Source organism: Bison bison, unplaced genomic scaffold (genome assembly GCF_000754665.1).
Source record: "Bison bison bison isolate TAMUID 2011002044 unplaced genomic scaffold, Bison_UMD1.0 scf7180017864491, whole genome shotgun sequence".
Lineage (NCBI taxonomy): Eukaryota > Metazoa > Chordata > Mammalia > Artiodactyla > Bovidae > Bison > Bison bison.
In genome coordinates this window covers 1,259,167-1,280,213 of record NW_011495050.1, presented here as the reverse complement: position 1 = coordinate 1,280,213, position 21,047 = coordinate 1,259,167, and the positions used below count along the sequence as shown (strand labels likewise).

The 21,047-nt window shown below is 38.2% G+C and overlaps 1 protein-coding gene across 1 annotated transcript in view; it reads right to left on the bottom strand.

Moving 5' to 3' along the window:
- Positions 1-21,047, bottom strand: part of ZBTB10 (zinc finger and BTB domain containing 10) — a 115,692-nt gene that overhangs the window by 12,215 nt on the left and 82,430 nt on the right. Inside the window, exons 6-7 of the mRNA XM_010863548.1 lie at positions 20,442-21,044; positions 9,687-10,575 (exon numbers count right to left, since the gene is read on the bottom strand). Of these exons, the coding sequence (XP_010861850.1) occupies positions 9,687-10,575; positions 20,442-21,044 (1,492 nt within the window). The remainder of the gene's footprint in view (positions 1-9,686; positions 10,576-20,441; positions 21,045-21,047) is intronic.

The following is a 21,047-nucleotide window of genomic DNA, read 5'->3' as shown; positions in this document are numbered from 1 at the left end:
CCTTCAGAATGGACTGGTTGGATCTCCTTGCAGTCCAAGGGACTCTCAAGAGTCTTCTCCAACACCACAGTTCAAAAGCATCAATTCTTTGGCACTCAGCCTTCTTCACAGTCCAACTCTCACATCCATACATGACCACAGGAAAAACCATAGCCTTGACTAGACGAACCTTTGTTGGCAAAGGAATGTCTCTGCTTTTGAATATGCTATCTAGGTTGGTCATAACCTTCCTTCCAAGGAGTAAGCGTCTTTTAATTTCATGGCTGCAGTCAGCATCTGTAGTGATTTTGGAGCCCAGAAAAATAAAGTCTGACACTGTTTCCACTGTTTCCCCATCTATTTCCCATGAAGTGGTGGGACCAGATGCCATGATCTTCGTTTTCTGAATGTTGAGCTTTAAGCCAACTTTTTCACTCTCCACTTTCACTTTCATCAAGAGGCTTTTGAGTTCCTCTTCACTTTCTGCCATAATATCAAGACTCCTGGGGGTCCCTTGAACAGCAAGGAGATCAAACCAGTTAATCCTAAAGGAAATCAACCCTGAATATTCATTGGAAGGACTGATGCTGAAGTTGAAGCTCCAGTCCTCTGGCCACCTGATGTGAAGAGCCAACTCACTGGAAAAGATCCTGACTGCGAAAGATTGAGGACAAGAGGAGAAGTGGGCAGCAGAGGGTGAGATGGTTAGATAGCATCACTGACTCAAATGGACTTAAGTTTGAGCAAACTCCAGGAGATGGTGAGGGACAGGAAGGCCTGGCGTGCTGCAGTCCAAGGGGTCACAAAGAGTTAGGCACAACTTAGCGACTGAACAACCAACTGTTTCTGTGTACAAGAACAAGTCATATCCATACTACAGATATTAAAAACCTTTTGAAAGGCATAAACTACTTGGTTCTTGATATAAAAAATAAATCTCAAAACAAGTGAGCTCCTCCAGGTTGACAATAGCTTTCATAAAAGCACACCTAACTTAGTAATCAGTACATGCTATCACTGCTGTATCTTATTTCAAACCATCTGGAAACTTATTTGTAATCAGCTGCTGCTGCTGCTAAGTCGCTTCAGTCGTGTCCGACTGTGCGACCCCATAGACGGCAGCCCACCAGGCTCCCCCATCCCTGGGGTTCTCCAGGCAAGAACACTGGAGTGCGTTGCCATTTCTGTGTCCAATGCTTGAAAGTGAAAAGTGAAGGTGAAGTCGCTCAGTCATGTCCGATTCTTAGCAACCTCATGGACTGCAGCCTACCAGGATCCTTCGTCCATGGGACTTTCCAGGCAAGAGTACTGGAGTGGGGTGCCATTGCTTTCTCCATAATCAGCTGAGTTGATGTGAATAAGATAGAAACCAGGCAACCAACCATTCATTTGATGTAAGAATCATATTCTGCTTCACCAGGAACTCTGTATTCATTTTCTCGAAAAAGCATAGGATTAAAAAATAAACTCTAGGACTTCCTGGTGGCTCAGTGGTAAAGAATCCACCTGCCAATGCAGGAGACATGAGTCTGATCCCACATGTCACCGAGCAACTAAGCCTGTGCACCGTAACTACTGAGCCTGTGCTCTAAAGCCAGGGCTCTGCAACAAGAAGCCCTCATACTGCAATGAGGAGTAGCCCCTGCTCCCTGCAATGCAACAAAGACCCAGCACAGCCACAAATAAATAAATAAGTACATTAAAAAAAAATAAACCCTGATAAACGAAATTCATGACCTTCCTATGGAAATCCTTCTCAAATGCATTTGCCAGTGAATAGGTGATCCTCCCACTAAATGAAACAAAAAATACAGCCCTGATTTTACGCATAAAGTCCTTTTGTATATGCAATCGACATATACACAACACATTAAATTTCACTACACATTTATGCAGTAAGAATATTCTTATTCTCAACCTTAAGAAGAAACTAAAGCTACCGCAGAGTGCTGCACTGCTCTTTAACAGTATTACACTGCTTCCTGACAACATGAGCACCAAACCTGGCACTAAAGCAGGTAATTAAAAAAGGTACAACTGCAACGCTGGAAATGAGAGTGCAGAAGTATACCCATCGTTTATACTCACTCACTTTCCTCGTGATACTTGATACCATTCAGTGATACTGCTAAATCCAAAAAAATAAACCTATCTATAAGGACTAGACTTCCTCAGTGGTTCAGTGGTTAAGACTGTGTTTCCAATGCAAGAGAAGAAGGGAAACAGGTTCCATTCTGGTCAGGGAACAAAGATCCCATATGCCATGTAGCACGTCCAAAAAAATTTTTGTAATTTAAAAAATAAAAATCTATCAGCGTTCTGTGGCAAATCAGCCTTCACTTTATTAATCTCTTTATTTAATAAAAACATCTCTGGGTATTTCCCTGCTGGTCCAAAAGCTAAGACTCCACACTCCCAGTGCAGGGGGCCTGGGTTCAATCCCTGCTCACAATCACACACGCCAACTAAGATCCAATGAAACAACAACAACAAAAAACCCAACTCCAAAATTTTTGAGTGTACCTAGTTATAAGCTGTCATTGTCCTTTACATACATTTTTGTCTATCTTTGAAGCAACTTCCACCTCTGAATTAATTTTTTATTCTTCTCTGACATCTCATTCATGGGTTTTTAAAAATCTGATTACCAACCAACGGAAAGGATGACATGGTAAAAATCTTGGCCTTTACCTTCTCTTAAAATTTTAACAGTCGTAACTTTATTTTCTCCACGAGGAAATGAATAGCAATATTTACCTACTTCACAAAGGTGCTATGAAAAGTAACTTCAGTAAATAAAAATAATGTACAAATTATAAAGTGGAACATAAATCATGACGTCATTAAATGAGGTTAATCTTGGGGCATGTGGTTATAGGTTTCTCTTGGACCACAGAGGGCACAAGCGTCACTTGCAAAGCATCTAGTGCTTTGTACAGCACTTGCCTATAAGTGCTCAACAAAACTATGTTGGGAAGGAGGTCTGGGAAGGAGGTCTTCCTGACCATTTGTTTTTGGTTCTCAAAATTCCACACACGAGGCAAGCACAGACTAATCCAGAATTTCTTAAAACACAAATATTCTTGAAAAGAATGACATACGAGAGCATATCAGAAATTGAGATTATAGGAACAATGACAGCTCCGTCCTACAAAAACTCAGTAATATCTATTCAATTTTTGTTTTCATGTAAATATATACTGGCAAACAATTTTCTCTGAAGACAGTTTCTGAGGACTAAGGCTAATTTTTTTCATAAACTGTTATAGACTTTTTTTTTCCTTTGTTCATTGCAGTCAAGGTTTTTTCCTTTTTCAGTGATGAGAAAATTCAGTTGCAAATGTATTATATAAAGCACCCTTGACAGTTCTATGGCAGCCGAGAGACTCAACAAATTGTAGTTTCCCTTTACCCCCAAACTCAGTGATGATTCAAGTGACAGACTAGACTAGGCTCCACTGTTTCTTCTTTGCTTCTATTCAAACAAGGTTGTTATTTCTTTCATGACCGGGCCTTTACAGGTCTCTTCAGGACTTTCTCCACTCCAATCCATGAATAATACCTTCCAAATGCTTTTATGTTAAAGGCAAATAAATAAACAAGATTGCATCTCTAATTGAGAACCTCTCACTGCTCACAGTCTGTGAAATAGAATTCACAATTTATTACCATGTCAGAGAATTACAACCTGGCCCTAACCTATTGACCCCACCTCACTATCCCTACTACACTCCCCTTTCTATTCACTTACTCCCTTCAATTCTTGCCACTTTGCACCCTCTCCTGGCAAACTCCTACACAAAAGAAGATCCAACTCTGTGAAGCTTTCTTCAACTCTTAATGAGAAATCAGGAACCTCCCCCACTGCACTCTGCCATACTTCTGATCTTAACATTTATCACATTGCACTGATACGTTTCTACCTCACAGCCATCCTATTGTGAACAAGTTCTCAATCTTATGACAGCAATATCATCTAACCTGTTCGCTCAGTTTCATGTGGACTTCAAAATTTTACTACCAAATTTCCTCTTATGAAGTGGAAAGTCATTTTGGGGTCCCAGACAAGAAGTATTTGGTTAAATATGACACTTCTGGTCACCCCAGAATATTAAGGCTATATCAGAAATAAAAAATTCAGTCTTAAGAAATTCTCAGGGGCTGACATTAACAGGGTTTAGAAAACTTAACACCCTCAGCAGGTAGAAAGCATTAAAACATCCACAAAAGGCTTCTTCAACATGCAGTTTCAGTCTGACCAAACAAATTCTGTTTCCTTAACGCTTATAACTTGAAAAGAATAATCCTTAATGTAGCCACCCCTTGGATCAAGTATGGCAGAGGAGGATGGAAAGGAACACTAACTAGGCAGAGGAAAATAAAGGAGAAGGAAAAAAAGATGGCAGAATATTCCTACTATCATACAGTTACTCATTATCATCCTTTTAAGATTAAATATTGAAGTGTTACATTTTAGTATAACTTACAGTCCATTAGCTAATGGTGGACATTTATTTTTTAAAATGAGCATCAGCCCTTCAAACTACCACTGACTACGCAACTGTAACAGTTTCTAAAGAAGAAACTTTAAATCACTGGTAGCTCATTCTTCATAATATACTCAAAAGGATGCCTGAAAGGTAGGGCAGTACATCTAGAATCCCTTAAGAAAGAACTAACCCAGGCCCGTAAACCTGCTATGTGGAACGTTTGGGTTAAGATGTAGGATACATACATTTTTAGATTTTAGACAAGAAATAACTGTGATACCCCCAGAGGGGCCCAGGGTGGCACCCTGTAATCAAAATGTATTTCTGCAACAAAACATATAGATGTTCACATTTAAGGAAAGAAGTAAAAAATACAAATTGGTTTTGCTGCCAACTGAATATCAGGTTTTGTTGCCAAAATGATTTTTTTTTAAAGCTTTGGTTAATTTTTATAGCCTTCAAGATTTCATAATTATAAATTTTTCTTTCCTTCTAATTATAAGACATTCTGTATGATAAACTTAAGGCAAGTTAAGTGGTGGAACCAAGTCCAAAGTCCAAATCTTCTTTACTAAGTCTAGGTTCCATGGTTTTTAAACATTTTAAGTAGCTCATACAGTAACTTTATATGACATGGCCAAAATATGGAAAAGTCTCAAATGAGATGGCCAACGTTCAAAGCTATAAAAATATTTTAAATTAAAACAAACAACCCCGCCTGCCCGATTATTTAAGAAAGCATTTCAAGGAACTTCCCTGGTGTTCCAGTGAAGTGTCTGTCTTGCAATCCAGGGGACACCAGGTTGATCCCTGGTTGGGGAACTAAGACCCCAATGCTACAGGGCTACTAACCCTGTTCTGGAGACCTCATGCCTAGTCAGATGCCACGCAACTAAGATCCGACTCAGCTAAATTAAGTAAAATAAAGAAAGAAAGCATTTCAAGATTCTGGAACCTCTGAAGTGATCCCCTGTATCAACTGTCACCCAAAATATGTAGGGGCCTAAGTATTGGTTGGTAGACAACTTCAGTAGAAGTAATAATTCACTACTTCAAATATGACTCATTAGGTATCTTAAAGACATAGAGTTTGAGCATTCTTCTCTCAAAATTGTTTTCTATACACTTGAATTATATGCTTTTCAACCAAAAAACAACTACACAAATTGAAGATGTTACAGCTTAAACTCTGCTTGTAAGGATCAATAAAAATTCACAAATGCCACAAAACAAAACAAAAAAAAGTACAGATGAGAGAAAGGAGCTTTTAGAGTTTACAAACTCTAAATTATATCCTTTGATCAAATAAAACCACCGTGCATCTGAGTATTTGTACATCATTATGAAAAATTCAATCATCTATATGAAATTTTACCAGCTTTTATTAAAGACAATTATATAACCTACTGCTGTATTCACTAGAAAATGCTTTTCAGAAAACTGTCTTGATGTCAATTATATAAAACCCCACTGGAGAAATTCGTTTCAGAATTCAGTACCAGAAAGTTTGTCATCTGTAGAACTTCTGTTTCCTCATTCTGAAGGGCTGCTTATTATCTTAGAGCCAATAAAAAGCTTAATTAGGCTAACCATATTAATACTCTTGACTAGCACACTGTTTTATTGCTAAAAATTTAATTTTTGTTTGTCAGAAATTTCAAAATCTTACTGAATGCATATACATACAGATGTATTACATGAAGAATACAGTTATTTATAATGGCTACAACATTCTAGTGTGACTGGCACAAACAATACAAAAATACGGATTCAGAAAGCCCATGTCCCATGAGTCCAGAGTAGATAAAAAATGGGATTAACACCTGACTTGTTTTAACAGTATAAATGAAAACACTGTGTAAGACAATTAAGGCACTGGTAACTTTTGCCCCTATACTATTTAATTTCTTACATTTACATGTACAAATCAAAAATGATTTGAAGGGAATCGAGGCAGAGTCAGATAACAGGTATACTAGCCTAAGATTTTTAAAGAAATACCATTATGAATATAACCTCTGATAAAATCTCAGTATCTTACATTTCTTTATGAAGCACCCAAATACCACTTTCCACAGTATATGGCAATAAGACAACATTATTTATAGCCTACAGACAGTAGGCTTAAGAATCTGGGAAATCACTGTTCCTACAAGAGACCCACAAACCCAAACATGTCAAGCACTGCTTGTAGACTAAATGCATAATTCACCATGACTTTTCCGATGATTAGGTAAAGAATTTTAAATACATTTAAAAGCATTATTTCACTGAAAGTTTTCACTATTTTTTCAATAAATAAAAATGAAAGTATAACCAGTAATGTTGACCTCTAGAAGTTTTAAATGAGCCTCAATTTTTTAGAAGACTGGGTCACTAGTTTATAAATTGCCAAGGTTTTAATGTTGGGCAGTCCTAAAGATGGAACCTGCCTCTACTTTTAGTAACTGAAAGACCTTGGTAAATACAGACCCACTATGTCCTTTCTTTATTGCTCAGAATTTGCCTGGAGAGTTCTAGTCTAAAATTCTGTGCACCAACATTTCATCAGGGTGAAACAAACTGCCTATGACTGTTAAGAAAGATGTAAAAAGGGGTTGGAATTCACAAGGCGGGAGATACAGCACTTAGCCTAAAAGAAGGGGACTTCAGGGGAAATTTTTTAATGTTAATACCTGAAGGGTTATCAGGTTGATTTAAGAGATTAGAGGTTAGGCTTAGATTATACTACTAAAAATGACAGAATTAGGAAGTTAAAGAGAAACAAATTCTAGCTCAATATAAAGTAACTTCCTTATAATCATACTCATCCTACATTGAAACAAAAGGTCAAGCTGAGGCTATAGACCACCTATCAAGAATCTGGTACAAAGTACACTGCACTGGAAAACTGATTTTAAAAAAATCTTAATCTTTAAGGGGGACTAAGATGACTGCGACAGCTGTATTTTTATGTTTTGTCATTTTTCAGAATAACCCTATAAAAGTAGCATAGTCTAAGAAGGAGGAAACTGAGGGCAAGTGTTTAACTTAATTTGGTTATGGTAACATAGTAAGTAACAGAACTCATTTACAAAACCTGATTCAATTTGGGCTCTTTCCTCTATCAGTGACTCATAGCACCATCACCTGTAGAACTGACAAAAATTTCAACTACCAGGCCACATCCCAGACCAATAAACCAAAATCCCTGGCAGGGACAGTCAGGCATCATGATGGCTGAAGTTCCCAAGCAATGCCAACATGCAGGCATGATTAAGACCCACTGCTCTACCCCAAGGGTTGGCAATAAAGCTTTACCTGAACACACTTCTGTTCATTTGTTTACACACTTTCTATGACTGCTTTCACGCTACACTGACAGTTAAGTAACTGACTTCACGACCAGCAAACCCCAAAATATTTACTGCTTGGCCCTTTACAGTAAAAATTTTCTAGCTCTCTATCATATCATGTTCTAGCTCTTATGGGATTTTCTGCCACTGAATGAAGGTGGATTCAGAGGCACCAAAAAGTTGTTAAAAGTTTTAACAGTGGGAATGTAGCATGTCACAAATAATCAAATTTCAGTTAAGCAAGGTTCATCAGATATTAAGGTGGCATCAATGACAATAGAATTATCTTTTATAAGCTATCAAAGATAAAAGCATATCAGACTACCAAAAATTATGATAGACCTAGTACACTGATACAACCTCAGCTAGGAGTTGCTTGCTAAGATGATAATCACTAGTAATGTTATTTTTCAAAGTATGCACTGTGGTTCTAATTAATACTGCTTTTCTTCTCTTTGAATCACTCCAATTATGTGTGGCATTAGTTTTAAGAATGAGGTTAGCTTTGTTAGTTGTCAGTCAACTACCATGCCAAAAAATCTTACTCCTTATATTCTGGGTACCTATATATATTTTAAAAAAATACACTATAGGCCTCCCATCATACTGTTAACTGACTAATTCATGCAGTAGGGGAAAAAAATGCAGTTCTAACTCTGAGAACTGATTCAAGATTTTTTACATTAAAAATTAAGCCAAAACAAAGTGCTGCTAAGTCTATCATTAGTACTTTTAAGAAACGACCTCTGGGATTTTATTGCTAAAGACTTGACAAGTTGGAGGGGAAAGCTCAGCAAACAGTATTCATTATACATGTATACTGATTTCCACATGATTTCTACCAATGAAAACTAAACCCAAACCTAAACAGCCAGGGAAACCATTTCACAGGATTATGGCATTTTGCCCTTTGGGAACTAAAAACAATGATTCTTTTAAACGGAAAGCACTCCATCCCCAGGTGATCACCATCACATAAATCAGACACCGAACAGTTACAGATCTCTGAGGCAACACAAGCACTAAATGATGTATGACAGTGGTGGGCATGGTCAAGTCTGGGATCCACTAAGGAAAACCTCAAACCCACTGGGCTACTTCAAATAAAAGTAAGTTACACACACACAATTAAGTTAAAGTTTCAAATCTATTTCACTCTTCAACAATGGTCCCCTCACTTCATTTCTCAAAAAAAAAAAAAAAAAAAAAACACCCCACACTACAAGATGTGATATGCAAAGATTCTTATAGTCAAGAGAAAGGTCTCAGAGGCCTCTCTTAACTAATGCAAATGAGAATGAAAATGAGGAAACAGTGGGACAAACTTAAAATATTCCAGTTTCTGTAAGATTTATGGGGAGAACAGAACAGTAAGTGCTTCTAAACAAAGTAGAATCCCATTAACTTTTGCAAAATTCTATAAAACAAATATTCAACTACAAAAAATTGAGAGTAAAGAATGCTAACTAAATCTCAAAAACGTTCTGAAATGACAAACAAATCACATATTACAACCAAAGATTTTATCTTTTCCAGCACTGAGTACAAAAAGTGAGCAGAGGCTACAGACCAGGAAAATCAAAGAACTATACATAGAGTCCACATGCCATAAAATGTGGGCAAATTCCTGATTATTTAACACAACCTTTGAGAAACCCACATATACATGTGTAGAGAAAAAACTAAGATATACCAAATCTTACATTTGATACAAGATTATATAAGATATGTGACTGTTCAAGTCATTTTTTCCCTTCTATTACAAAGACTCAAATTTACTATTTCTTATGTATATTACTTTAATCATACACACAAGATTATATCCAAGCAGAATGAGAATAAAAACTGAGACACCTCTGTATATATTCAATACAGTATTTACCTGGTTCTTCCTTGATGAATGACAAATCTTCCTCTGGATAGGCAACAGGTGGCTGCATCACCGAGCAATCTTCTAGATTTGTTTCATTATTAGGTGGTATATTATAAACAAATCTCTTTGTAGCTTGGGTTTTTCTCCTTGTTTTGCTAGTCTCTTGAATCCCTTGGGAGCCCATATTATTCCAAATAAACACTTTTGTTTGACCTTGAGACTCATTTTCTGTCAATTCAGGTGAACCATCCTGGACCCAACTACTGTCATTCATTTGGTAGTTTTCTATTTGGCCCTCGTCGACATTACAACCATCATTTTCAATTTTTACGTTACTTGCCAAATTGGTAAGATTTCGTGTTGCCCAAAAACTGGCAATTTTTTGATCCCGTGATGAAGACAGGCCATCTCTGTTAACTGGTTTTCTATTATTATAGTCCACAACTACAGACTCTGGAGCTTCTGATTTAATGCTTATATTTAAGGCATCTTTAATGAAATTTCGGCAAGTTTGAACAACTTCACTCATTTGAAGATAGCTGGCCACTGTCATTACTTCAATGGCATTTTGGCTTGTGAGCACCAGGTTACCAGAATACAAGAAGTCCAAGATGACTGAAAAACCTTGAACTGCAGCAATATCTAAATGGGTAGTATTGTTTTGGTTAGGGCTTTCTTTGTTTGAAAAGCAATATAAAGTCTTAAAGAAACGGCTGCCTGCAACCAGGATGTTCTTATGAGCTTTAAAGATTTTTCCGCTCACCACAATGCTGACATCACAAAGAATACCTTTCTTCCTCTGTTCATTTAGTTGTCGAAGAAGTTGATAGCAATAAGAGTTCTCATTTGGCCTACTATTAAAGTCACAGTACCCCTCCTCTGATGGTATTTCTGACTCCTGCAATAGATGGAAAATATTAACATTAAATTTTATTTACTTTTTAAAGCCTCCATACCAAAGACAACAAATCATTGTCAATGTAACTTTTTAAAACCACTATCAAATACACTAATCTGTCAGTAATCATTACATATTTTGAGACTGAGGTGTTCACAATCTAAATATTAAGAGAAAGGGTGTAAACAGCTTTGCTGCAATCCACTGCTATTGGTAAAAAAAAAAAAGAAAGAAACATCCTGAGGATCAGAATTTCATTTGAAGAATACTGTGTATCACATATCATGCTATCTTTCCAAATATAGCTGAAGACATGGATTGAGAATTATTTGAAATTAAAACAGGGAATTCCCTGGTGGTCCAGTGGCTAGGACTCCACCGCCATTGCCTGAGTTCAATCCCTGGTCGGGGAACTGAGATCCAACAAGTCAAGTGATATGGCCAAAAAAAAGAAAAGAAATGAAATGAAAATAAAAAGTGGTTGTTTTCTCATGTAAAGAAACATTCATAAGAATCAAATTAATCTGCCTTATCTCTGTAACTGCTAAGAACACAGTTTTTCTGGTTGAACTTAAAATAATCAGATTAAAATATGCTCAGCATCTCATTCTAGTTAACATTATTAAAAAAGGGAATTTTAAAAGTCTTGGCAAATACTGAGTCAGACAATTTAGGTCAACAAAGTTAATCATATCTAACTATGCAGTCCATGGGGTCGCAAAGAGTCAGACATGACTGAGTGACTCAACTGAAAGAGAAAGTAACAGAAGACCCTAATTTAAAAAAATGTGCTTCAAACTACAGGAATACCCAATTATATAAATCCCAAATCAATTTTCAAAATGACTTCTCTCTTTAGGATCATAAACACTACCCATCAGTTAAAATTCCTTAACTCCAAATACTTAATGTTTATAATCTTCCCTGTGATCAATCTTTTAATTATTCATTACAGTTCAGTTTAGCATCACTATTAAGTTACTGTAGTTCCTATAAAATAACATGATATCGACAGCAAGAATAAAGGAATGTGATCTAGATTTTGGAATGCTGCCTATACTAGTTATTAACTGTGTGTCCTTTCTTAAACTAATAAAGCAGTAAGTACCAGGAGTGTTTCTAAATAAGAACTTCAGGCCCTACTCACAGAGTCACTAGGTGGGTGGTGGTGTCGCTAAGTTGTGTCTGACTCTTGTAACCCCACTGGCTGTAGGCCGCCAAGCTCCTCTGTCCATGGGATTCTCCAGGCAAGGATACTGGAGTGGGTTGCCATTTCCTTCTCCAGGCATTAGGTGGGTAAGCTCCCTAAATTAGGCAGGTATCTATTCTTAAGTGTTAAAGATTATTTTCTTTGGCACAAAATAGTAAATACTTATTATTAAATACTTATTATTTTATTAATTATAAAATAATAAAACACATATATACAGGTCTATGAGTAGACAGAATCTGGGGGAAAACCCAGAAAAGATACATATTGGATTGTTGGATGCTGGGAGGACTGATATGCTTGGAGAGGAATAGAGAATGGGGGGCAGAGGGAAGGGTGTAGGGAACAAAGTTGTTAGAACTGCAAAAAAATTCTCATAGAATATTCTAAATGGACCCCACTCCAGTACTCTTGCCTGGAAAATCCCATGGACGGAGGAGCCTGGTAGGCTGCAGTCCATGGGGTCGCTAAGAGTCGGACACGACTGAGCGACTTCACTTTCACTTTTCTGCATTGGAGAAGGAAACGGCAACACACTCCAGTGTTCTTGCCTGGAGAATCCCAGGGACAGGGGAGCCTGGTGGGCTGCCGGTCACACAGAGTTGGACACGACTGAAGCGACTTAGCAGCAGCAGCAGCACTGTAAATGGTGGTGAGATTCCAAGCAATCCCACATCTCCATTTAACCCCATCATGTGTGCTGTTCTGTGCTCAGTTTCTTCAGCTGTGTCAACTCTTTTCACATCCGACTCTCTTCTACCTTATGGACTGTGTAGCCCACCTGGCTCCCTTGTCTATGGGATTCTCCAGGCAAGATTACTGGAGTGGGTTGCCATGCCCTCCTCCAGGAGATCTTCCTGACCCACGGATTGAACCTGGATCTCCTGCACTGCAGGCAGATTCTTTACCACTAGCATCACCTGGGAAGCAACCTCATCATGGGTATAGTTTAATCACACAAACATTAGGTTCCATTCTGAATTCTGAATACAGCAGGTCACACACATAATAATCCTGAAACTAAACCAGATCACATGATCCATCTAAGAATTTTCGTGTTGTTTCCAGGTATGAGAAGTCAACTGAAACAGAATAAAAATGCCAGAATTCCAGGACACATCAGTATTTCACAGCAATAATGAAACACTACAGATAATCCTGCAAATCTGGAGTATACGATTACTACAGAATGAAGCACAGGAAGCAGAGAATTCCCTTTGCACTTCCAACTGACCCTTGGCAGCATCCCATCACTTCCCAGGGCCTCGAGTGCATCATTAATTACACTTATACTCTAACCCCACCCCCACATTCTTGCTCTATCATACCAAAATGTCCCATATTCGAAATCAGTTATTTTCTCCTTCTATTAAGACCACCCAATTGTAAGCAAAAACTGCTAACAGCTACAGATGGAGTAAAGTAATCAAGTAATTCACGATTAAGTCCCAAATTTTTGCTTCTGGGGGCTGGAAGAAAGGAAGTGAGGCAAAAAGGTATTTTATCTTGTATATCTTGTATATTAAAACCAGTATGCTGGGATGTTTCCAACTACTTAGCAAAGGGATGGGAAATGTTTAGGACTCTATGTAGAGAACTAAATGAATACTAAAAATGTCTAAAGCTGTATAATTTTCTATAGACCCATCATACTGTTTATGAGGCTATCTAAATAAGACGCTTTATTAATTTGCTTATGCTCTCTACTCACTACAGAAAATTTCCAAACTACATTGCTCTATGATGCAGGCTTAAAAGTAAGCTTTGCTGTGCATGCCATATCTGCCCAGCAAAGCTCATTTGGTTCAAAGTTCTAACAGATACTGTAGTTAACAGTAAGAGAAAAAATTTGGCAGTACATGGTAAAGTGTCTGTGGAAGCAGTGAATGAGCCTTTACAAGTCAAGAACTGCTTAAAGTTTACGCATTAAGCAGTTCAAAACCCTTTAAGAAGGAGGTGGCTATGTCATAGCAGTCATTTTAGGCCATGGTCACTGTGTTCTGAAATTTCTGGGCCAGTCCCAATTTCTGTCATTCTCTGCCATTATCATACCAAATGTCCTAATTTTTAAAAATAACTTAAAGACAAAAGCTATCCACCAAAATATTTGTCCATTCCACTTGGACACAAGCTATACAAGCCAAACACACTATTCAACAACTATTTTTCTTCATTACTACTGAATAACAGAATAGAATAGTAATGTTACATGCTACAAACAGCCCTAGCAATTTCTCCTTCAGTACTGATCAGAGCACTATGCCATGTTTCTGTAGCACATATTATATATACTCTTCACAATGAAGAGTTTACCAGTCAAGAGTACATGTACTCTACAAAGGGAGTATTATTTGAGGATATGGGTAAAATAAAGCAAGATAAGCACTAAATTAAACTGCCAATATTACTTGCTAAACCAAATAAATTCCTAGTTACTAAAGACAAAAATAACAGTTGGTCCCTAAGAACTCAAGTCATCTCTGTCTCTCCGGTTCCCTCTTTAACATTCTATGTCCATTCTTAGTATATTGATAAACATGAGATACCACTGATAAAAAGGTTTAAGTATTTCCAGAACTGATTTTTTTTAAAGACTAGTTGGAAAAGTTTCTATTCCCTTTCCCAAAAAGGAAAATGCAACTTAGCCAAGCATTAAACTAGATAAACAAGGAGACTAAGGAAACAGACATTCAGATTAAAAAAAAAAAAAAAGTGTTACCCCAAAGATTTCTATAAATATGAAAGTCTCCTGTTATTTTTATCTGTGGAGATGCCCATAAGTAAAATTATTTTTAGAGACTTTAATTAACTCTTCCAAAATTAAGAAAATATAGAAGCATACATTTGGTTAAAATCCTCAAGTTTATTATCTTCAAATTTATTTCCAGAGAGGCCAAAAGTAAATATTTTAATCAGAGAAAAAGCTGCTAAAAGCTTGAAAAATCTTGACTTTACTCACTTATTTAATAAGCATTAAGTGAATGACTGTATCAGACAGGTTCTACACTGGGAACCCAAAATGATTTAGTTCCCTGCCTGAAGTTTAATACTGAGCAAGATTCTTAAGATACTGAAGAGCTTTAAGAAAGCAGAGAGGTGGTGCACCTAATCCAGTTTTTTGAGGGGTTGGGTGAGATCTTTTTTTGAAACAAATATCTGAGCAGAGCCTTGAAGGACGCAAGAGTGGAAGGAGAGGCTGAGAGTCTAAGCAGATGAGACAGTATGAGAAAGAGAACCAAGGATGTACACAGCCTCACCATTCGAGATTTATGAAGAACTTCAGGGTGATCCAAGAAAGCCCAAGAAATGCAAATATGCTCTTCATGTTTTTAGAGCTAAGTGTCTGTAACTTGCACCAGATTATCTAGAGACCTGAATCCTACACAAGATTAAGGACCACTGGTATAGGTACCTACAGAGCTTTAGAATCATCTGACTGAATTAACTGATAAAGAGATGACTGTGGTAGCAAAGTGGAGGGTAATTACCAGGGGATGACACTGGAAATGTGTGACCAGGGCAAGCCACTGGTAGGTGTGCAGCACACCTGCAACAAACAAGGACGTTCACTAGTTAAGACAGGTAACAGTGATGGGGGCAGAGCCTGGAAAATTTCTAAAGTAAAATCCAAACTTGAGTGATTAATTAGATTTCAAGGCAGAGGTGTGGAGGGAGATCATAGGGTGTTCACAGCATTCCAGCTGGGAGAACTGGATAACACCAGCTACTGTAGAAAACCCAAGATCACACTACCCAGTCTCCCCACTCTTCTGAGAAAAATTCAGCTGCAGTTAGCTATCTGTAGTCAATCCACAAATGATTAGAAACTGTTACTGGTTTTAAAAAAAAAAACAAGTACTTAAAAGTATTTAAGTCCCTACCCAGAACTGATAAATCGTTTAGTAGGAAAAAAAGATATTTCAAACACAAAGTGCAAAATGAAAGCATTAAAAACATAAAAATCTTTTGTTGCAGCAACCCATTGGAACGGTATACTGAAAGAATAAAAAGATCAATGTCCATTTACAAACCCAAATTCTAAAACTCAAACTCCATTTCTAGTATGAGGACACACAAGGCCACAGTGAGCATGCCAAATAAATGTATGCTAGTAGTACTGACAAATTATCTAAGTCAGTAGATAAAGAAAGGAATATCTCCTTTGAAATCAGTATCTCTTCTCTGATCTCCTTGAGTGATGACATTTTCTCTTGCAATTTAAATATTAATACTATCCACAGAAATTGTAAATCTATAGGTCTGGGGTAGATGTCTTCAGGTGATTACAACTTCCAGCCAATTTTATGTGCCAAAAATATGCTTTATTACCAGCTCTCCTCAAAAACCACATGCATACCAACAGGTGCTTCTAACACATCAACTTACACATATTTCATCGTGGTTCTCCTCTGCTTAAAACTGCTAAATGGTTTGCCCAACAGAAAAAATACAATCATTTCAACATGAAAGGACCATCCATAACCTGCAGTCTACCCACTCAAACTTGATTTTTCATCCTGCTGAATTAAATCATCTACTTTTCAGACACATCAAGGCATCAATTTCCATTATGCTCAAGCTGTTACCAACTGCAATGCCTAGAATGCCCTCCCCTCTTCAACACTTACTCATTTAACACAAGTTAGGATCCAATTCTACAAGCTTCTCCCAACCTTCACAAATAGGATGACGACTTCCTTTAGTTATCTTAACTGTAACTTGAATATATTTCTAACATGGTAGCTATCATTTTACTGCAATGTCTCTCTCCTTACTAGAGTACAAGTTTCTAGAGGTCAGAAAAATGTCTTATTTACATAGGTTTATCTTCAGTGCCTTGCAATCTACCTAATAGGTATATTTTAAGAGGGAGAAAGAAGTCCCTAGACACATAATCAAAAACACCAGGGAAAAGGAATCCGCTTTTAGAAACACAATAAATGACTGCTAGAACCTATATAAATATTATACAAATTGGTTATTTAATGGATTGTAGGCTCTGTGGTTGTTTGTAATATCTATTTCTCCTTCCCAGTGAAAGGCTTTCAGTCTTTCTTCCAAAATCCTCAAAAAAACAATTAATTTTTGCCAAATGCAAAGAAGGCTGGTAGCTCTGTCTCACCTCTGCTTTTGCTGCTCACCAACATATTCCAATTAGAAGATCACTGATCTAAATTAAGTACTTTCTGGAAAGGTTAACTAGGTTTATAACAATAACACACTTGAACACATGTTTTAGGCTTACTAAACTGGAAAGAGTTGACAGAATGTGTGATTTAGGCGATGAAAATTTCCCAACTGGGTAGAAAGTGATCTGAACCAAGATACAGTGGTAATCAGTGTTATTAAAGCAATTTTAAAGTCCTCTGGGCCAAATGGTCAAACCTTATATAAGCTAATCACCGAACCAGACCCTCACGATATATATAGTCAGTTGTTACTCAAAATAGAAATTATATGTTGTCCCTTAAATCCTTATAAAATACAAGGATTTTTCAGAAATAGAACGCTGCAGAACAGATTCTGAGAGTATCTGCAGACTTCTTGCATGAGCAATCCTTTACAATCAACATCAAAATAACAATCAAAGGTTTTAAGAATGGGCCACTGGGAATTCCCTGGCAGTCCAGTGGTTACTTCCACTGCAGGAGACACAGGTTCCATTCCTAGTCAGGGATCCTGCCCACAAGTAGCAAGGCAGGGCTCCCTCCGCCAAAAAAACAGAATATGCCACAGTCTCTTGGCCACCACCATGATTTTTCCCCTTACAGAAACCATAAGAAAAAGTAAAGTCACCCTTATTCACATACTAAGATTTGGCTAAACTCCTCACAAAAAACAGACTCCTTAAAATTAAAGAAAAAAAGTGGGGAGGGGGGATAAAGGGAGTGAACTGTGTCCCAATTTCAAACTTAATTCTTGTCTGAGGAACTACAAAACTATTTCAGTAATTTTAAGACAGGAGAAAGCTCATGCAAGATATTCTTCATGAAGATGAGAAAAACTGCATGTGCGATGAGAATGTTCAAAGAACCTGAATGGCCAAAGTCTCTAAAAGCATGAAAAAAAAACTGGTTTGTTCTCTAGAATCAAGAGTGATTCCATGAGATTAAGTGGCTTGCAAACTGAGAAAACTGGTAACATTGAGACATGAAGTACCAGTTCCCCCTACCCCACAGAATTATAGTTATTTCCAAAGAAAATAAGTAATGGTGATAATAAATAATGGTTATCATTTACTAAGTGACTAGGTGCTGGCATATACACTTTGCAAACATGAAGAAACTGGAAGTTAACTCATTTGCCTGTCAAGAAAGAGGATTAGGACTCAGGTCCCCCTACTTTTAAGCTCAAGAATGCTCTTACAGACTGTGTTATACTGCCTCCTGCAGGTAATCAAAAGCTGCAGGGCAATGGAAAAAAAAAAGTTAACTTTGTGCGTAAGAAGAAATAAGTCAGTTCTTGAACCTGTCACTCATGTATTAACAAGACAAAAAGATCCTATAGGTGGTACCTGGGGTCAATTACAAGGTAATACCCCCCAAACTAAGCTTAGAATGAAAATAGAAATGATTAGGATCAGTTCAGAGTGGAAACATCCAAAATCCAATCAAAGGGAACCAATAAATAGCCTTAGACAAACAGAAATGACTTACTAAATTGTATTATTCTCAGTCTAATGATACAATGTCCTAAGAGAAAGAAGTTGGTCTGAAGATTATATTGTAAAAAGGGAGTTTCAAGGGGGCAAAGGGTAAGGGAGAGATAATTCAGGGATTAAGTTTAGAAAAGGTTTTACCTAGGGATGAATTCCCTAATCCAGATATATGCCTAGGGGAGAGGAATACGCCATGCTAAGTCTATCATAAGGTTATCCAACTAATTCCCTGTTCCTCTGATTTCAGGTTCACTAAGCAGCTAATTGTAATAATTTGCACTCCCATTCAGATCTGCCTACACAGACTACACTGAAGAAGAGTAACTGATCCACTGAATTAAAAAAATTCAGTTTGATTGTCCTTTTAGATTTTTCTAAATAACCAACTCATCACTTAGAAAAGCATACTTTCATTTTCACAAGCCCTCCACTTCATCATACTACTTAACTTCAGGAATATATAACGCGTTGAAGCCTCTAGACTCCTCTTCTGTAAAATGGGAACAGAATAATTACTTGCCAAAATAAGGGACATCTGTGTTTGGCATACAGAAGACAAGTCTGGCACTCCAATGCCCAAGCTCACAAAGCTAGTAACTGCAGAAAGCTGAGATGTGAACCTAGATTTACTCCAAAACCTTTTTTTCCTTCCTCCATTGCAACATTCCTTATAAAGGCTAGTCTCATTTTTAACCAAGAACTGTAAGACTTGGGACAATTTACTTAACTTTTCCCGGCCTTACATCTTTAAATGACCTTCCTTGTAGGGCTTAGGCAACTAAAAGTTGTGAAAAAACTGTTGCCATTGCCCCCCTGAGAACAACAACCCTATGCCTTAACGTTAAAGTCTAAACTTCTGAGAAATTTCTGGGCTACGGGGTTATTAGACAGTGCCTAATTAACTCCACTAAAAGTGTTCTAAACAGCAAGATCACTCCAACACACAAAGGGACTAGTATCTGAAAGGTGACTTTCTGAAATCAATGCCTGGCTACCGATACAAAAGAATGAATTCCATCCACAACCACAGGTTGTCTTAGGAGGACTGATTAACATCTGCTTGGCTTGGAAAGAGATTATCAAAATGATAAGAATATTATCTTTAGTCCAGAAATACTAAGACAAGATTTAAGAAGTACCATTTACCTGTTTTATAACTAAGAACTTATGATTTTGGTAAATACATTCTCTACCAGTTCGAATCAAGTAGTTGGTAGAAGTAACTTTACAGTCAACATTTCAAATATCCTAAGTTTAAAGTAAACTACATTTATATGAAAACTTTTTGAAAAAGGGGATTACAGAAAATCTTGGCACAGAAATCTGGAGAGATGGAAGCAAGTAAAAACTACCACAATTTACCAAAAGCATACCTTTGGAAAGAGAAGTTCAACAAAAACTTTAAGAAGATGAATTTAGTATAATCATTCACGAAGTTTTATCCAAATAGCTTCCTCTACATTTACATACTACTCTCATATTTCACATTATCCTGACATGATAAAAAGAATTTTCTCGGTTGGATGTTCTCCTAAAAGGGGTAGCATCAAAAGTTAAGGAAAGAGTTTAATTCATTCTTCAAAGAGTTACCAGATTTGACTTCCAACAGCACGCTAAAAGACTACCAACATTAAAGCAGCTTTTCTAAAATCACAGCTAATAACATTGTAACCACAAAGCCAACCTTACAGGGTTAAAACCGTCAACCTCGCTTATTAAACTTTCCTTCTGATTCAATCTGACGGGCAAAGAAATCTGAGTCATGAAAAAAATTAAATCAAATTCAGCGCTACGATTAGAAAATTGTCATTCCTCCCCCTCCCCCCAACTCCCCCGGTTAACTTTTGAAAACTTATTCCCAGGCTTTCGAATCCCCCACGCCTAAGTTCCCTGCACCTCTCTCGCAACAGGAAAGATCTCTTCACCCAGGAGAGTGAGTTTTAGCTGATAAGCCTTTCCCCCAAAGATCTGAAAAAGCAGGAGCAACATATATCGTACCTGGGCGTTGGCTTCGTGGAGTTTGTGCTCGGTAGAGACGTGGTGCCTCAGAAGGAGGGTTTTCTTGTAGTTGCGGGTCCCTCGCGAAAGCTCGTCGTGCCCCACTGGGGGCAGATCCCCGCTTCCTCCGTCCTCGGGGGGCTTTTGGCACCAGCCGCAAGACATAAGGCCAGTATCCTTGGAATAGCGCAGCCAGGGAAAATCTTTGAGCCAGGAGGTCTGGAAGGAGCAGTGGAGCTTCTGCATTAGGGACTTGGGCCGCGCGAGCGGGAAGTGCTGGACAGTCTCTCCTTCTCCAGCTCCCACACCGCTGCCCTCCGCTTCGTCCCCGCCATCGCCGCCCGACCGCCTGCTGCTGCTGCAGCTGCCTCCTTCCGCCCCGCTGCCGTCGCCCAGGCTCGCCCCCTCCTCTTCGTCCTCGGTGCTGTCGCTCAGGGACGCGCCGTCCGGCATCAACTCCTTCCCCTCCAGCGCGTCCAGCTCCAGCTCCACGGCCGCCGGCCCTCGCCCATTGAAATGCCTCAGGGGCCACGCCGAGGTCTCGGGGCGGCCGCGGCTACTGCCATTGTTGCCGAGCCCCCCGCCGCCGCCGCCGCCTCGAAAGGC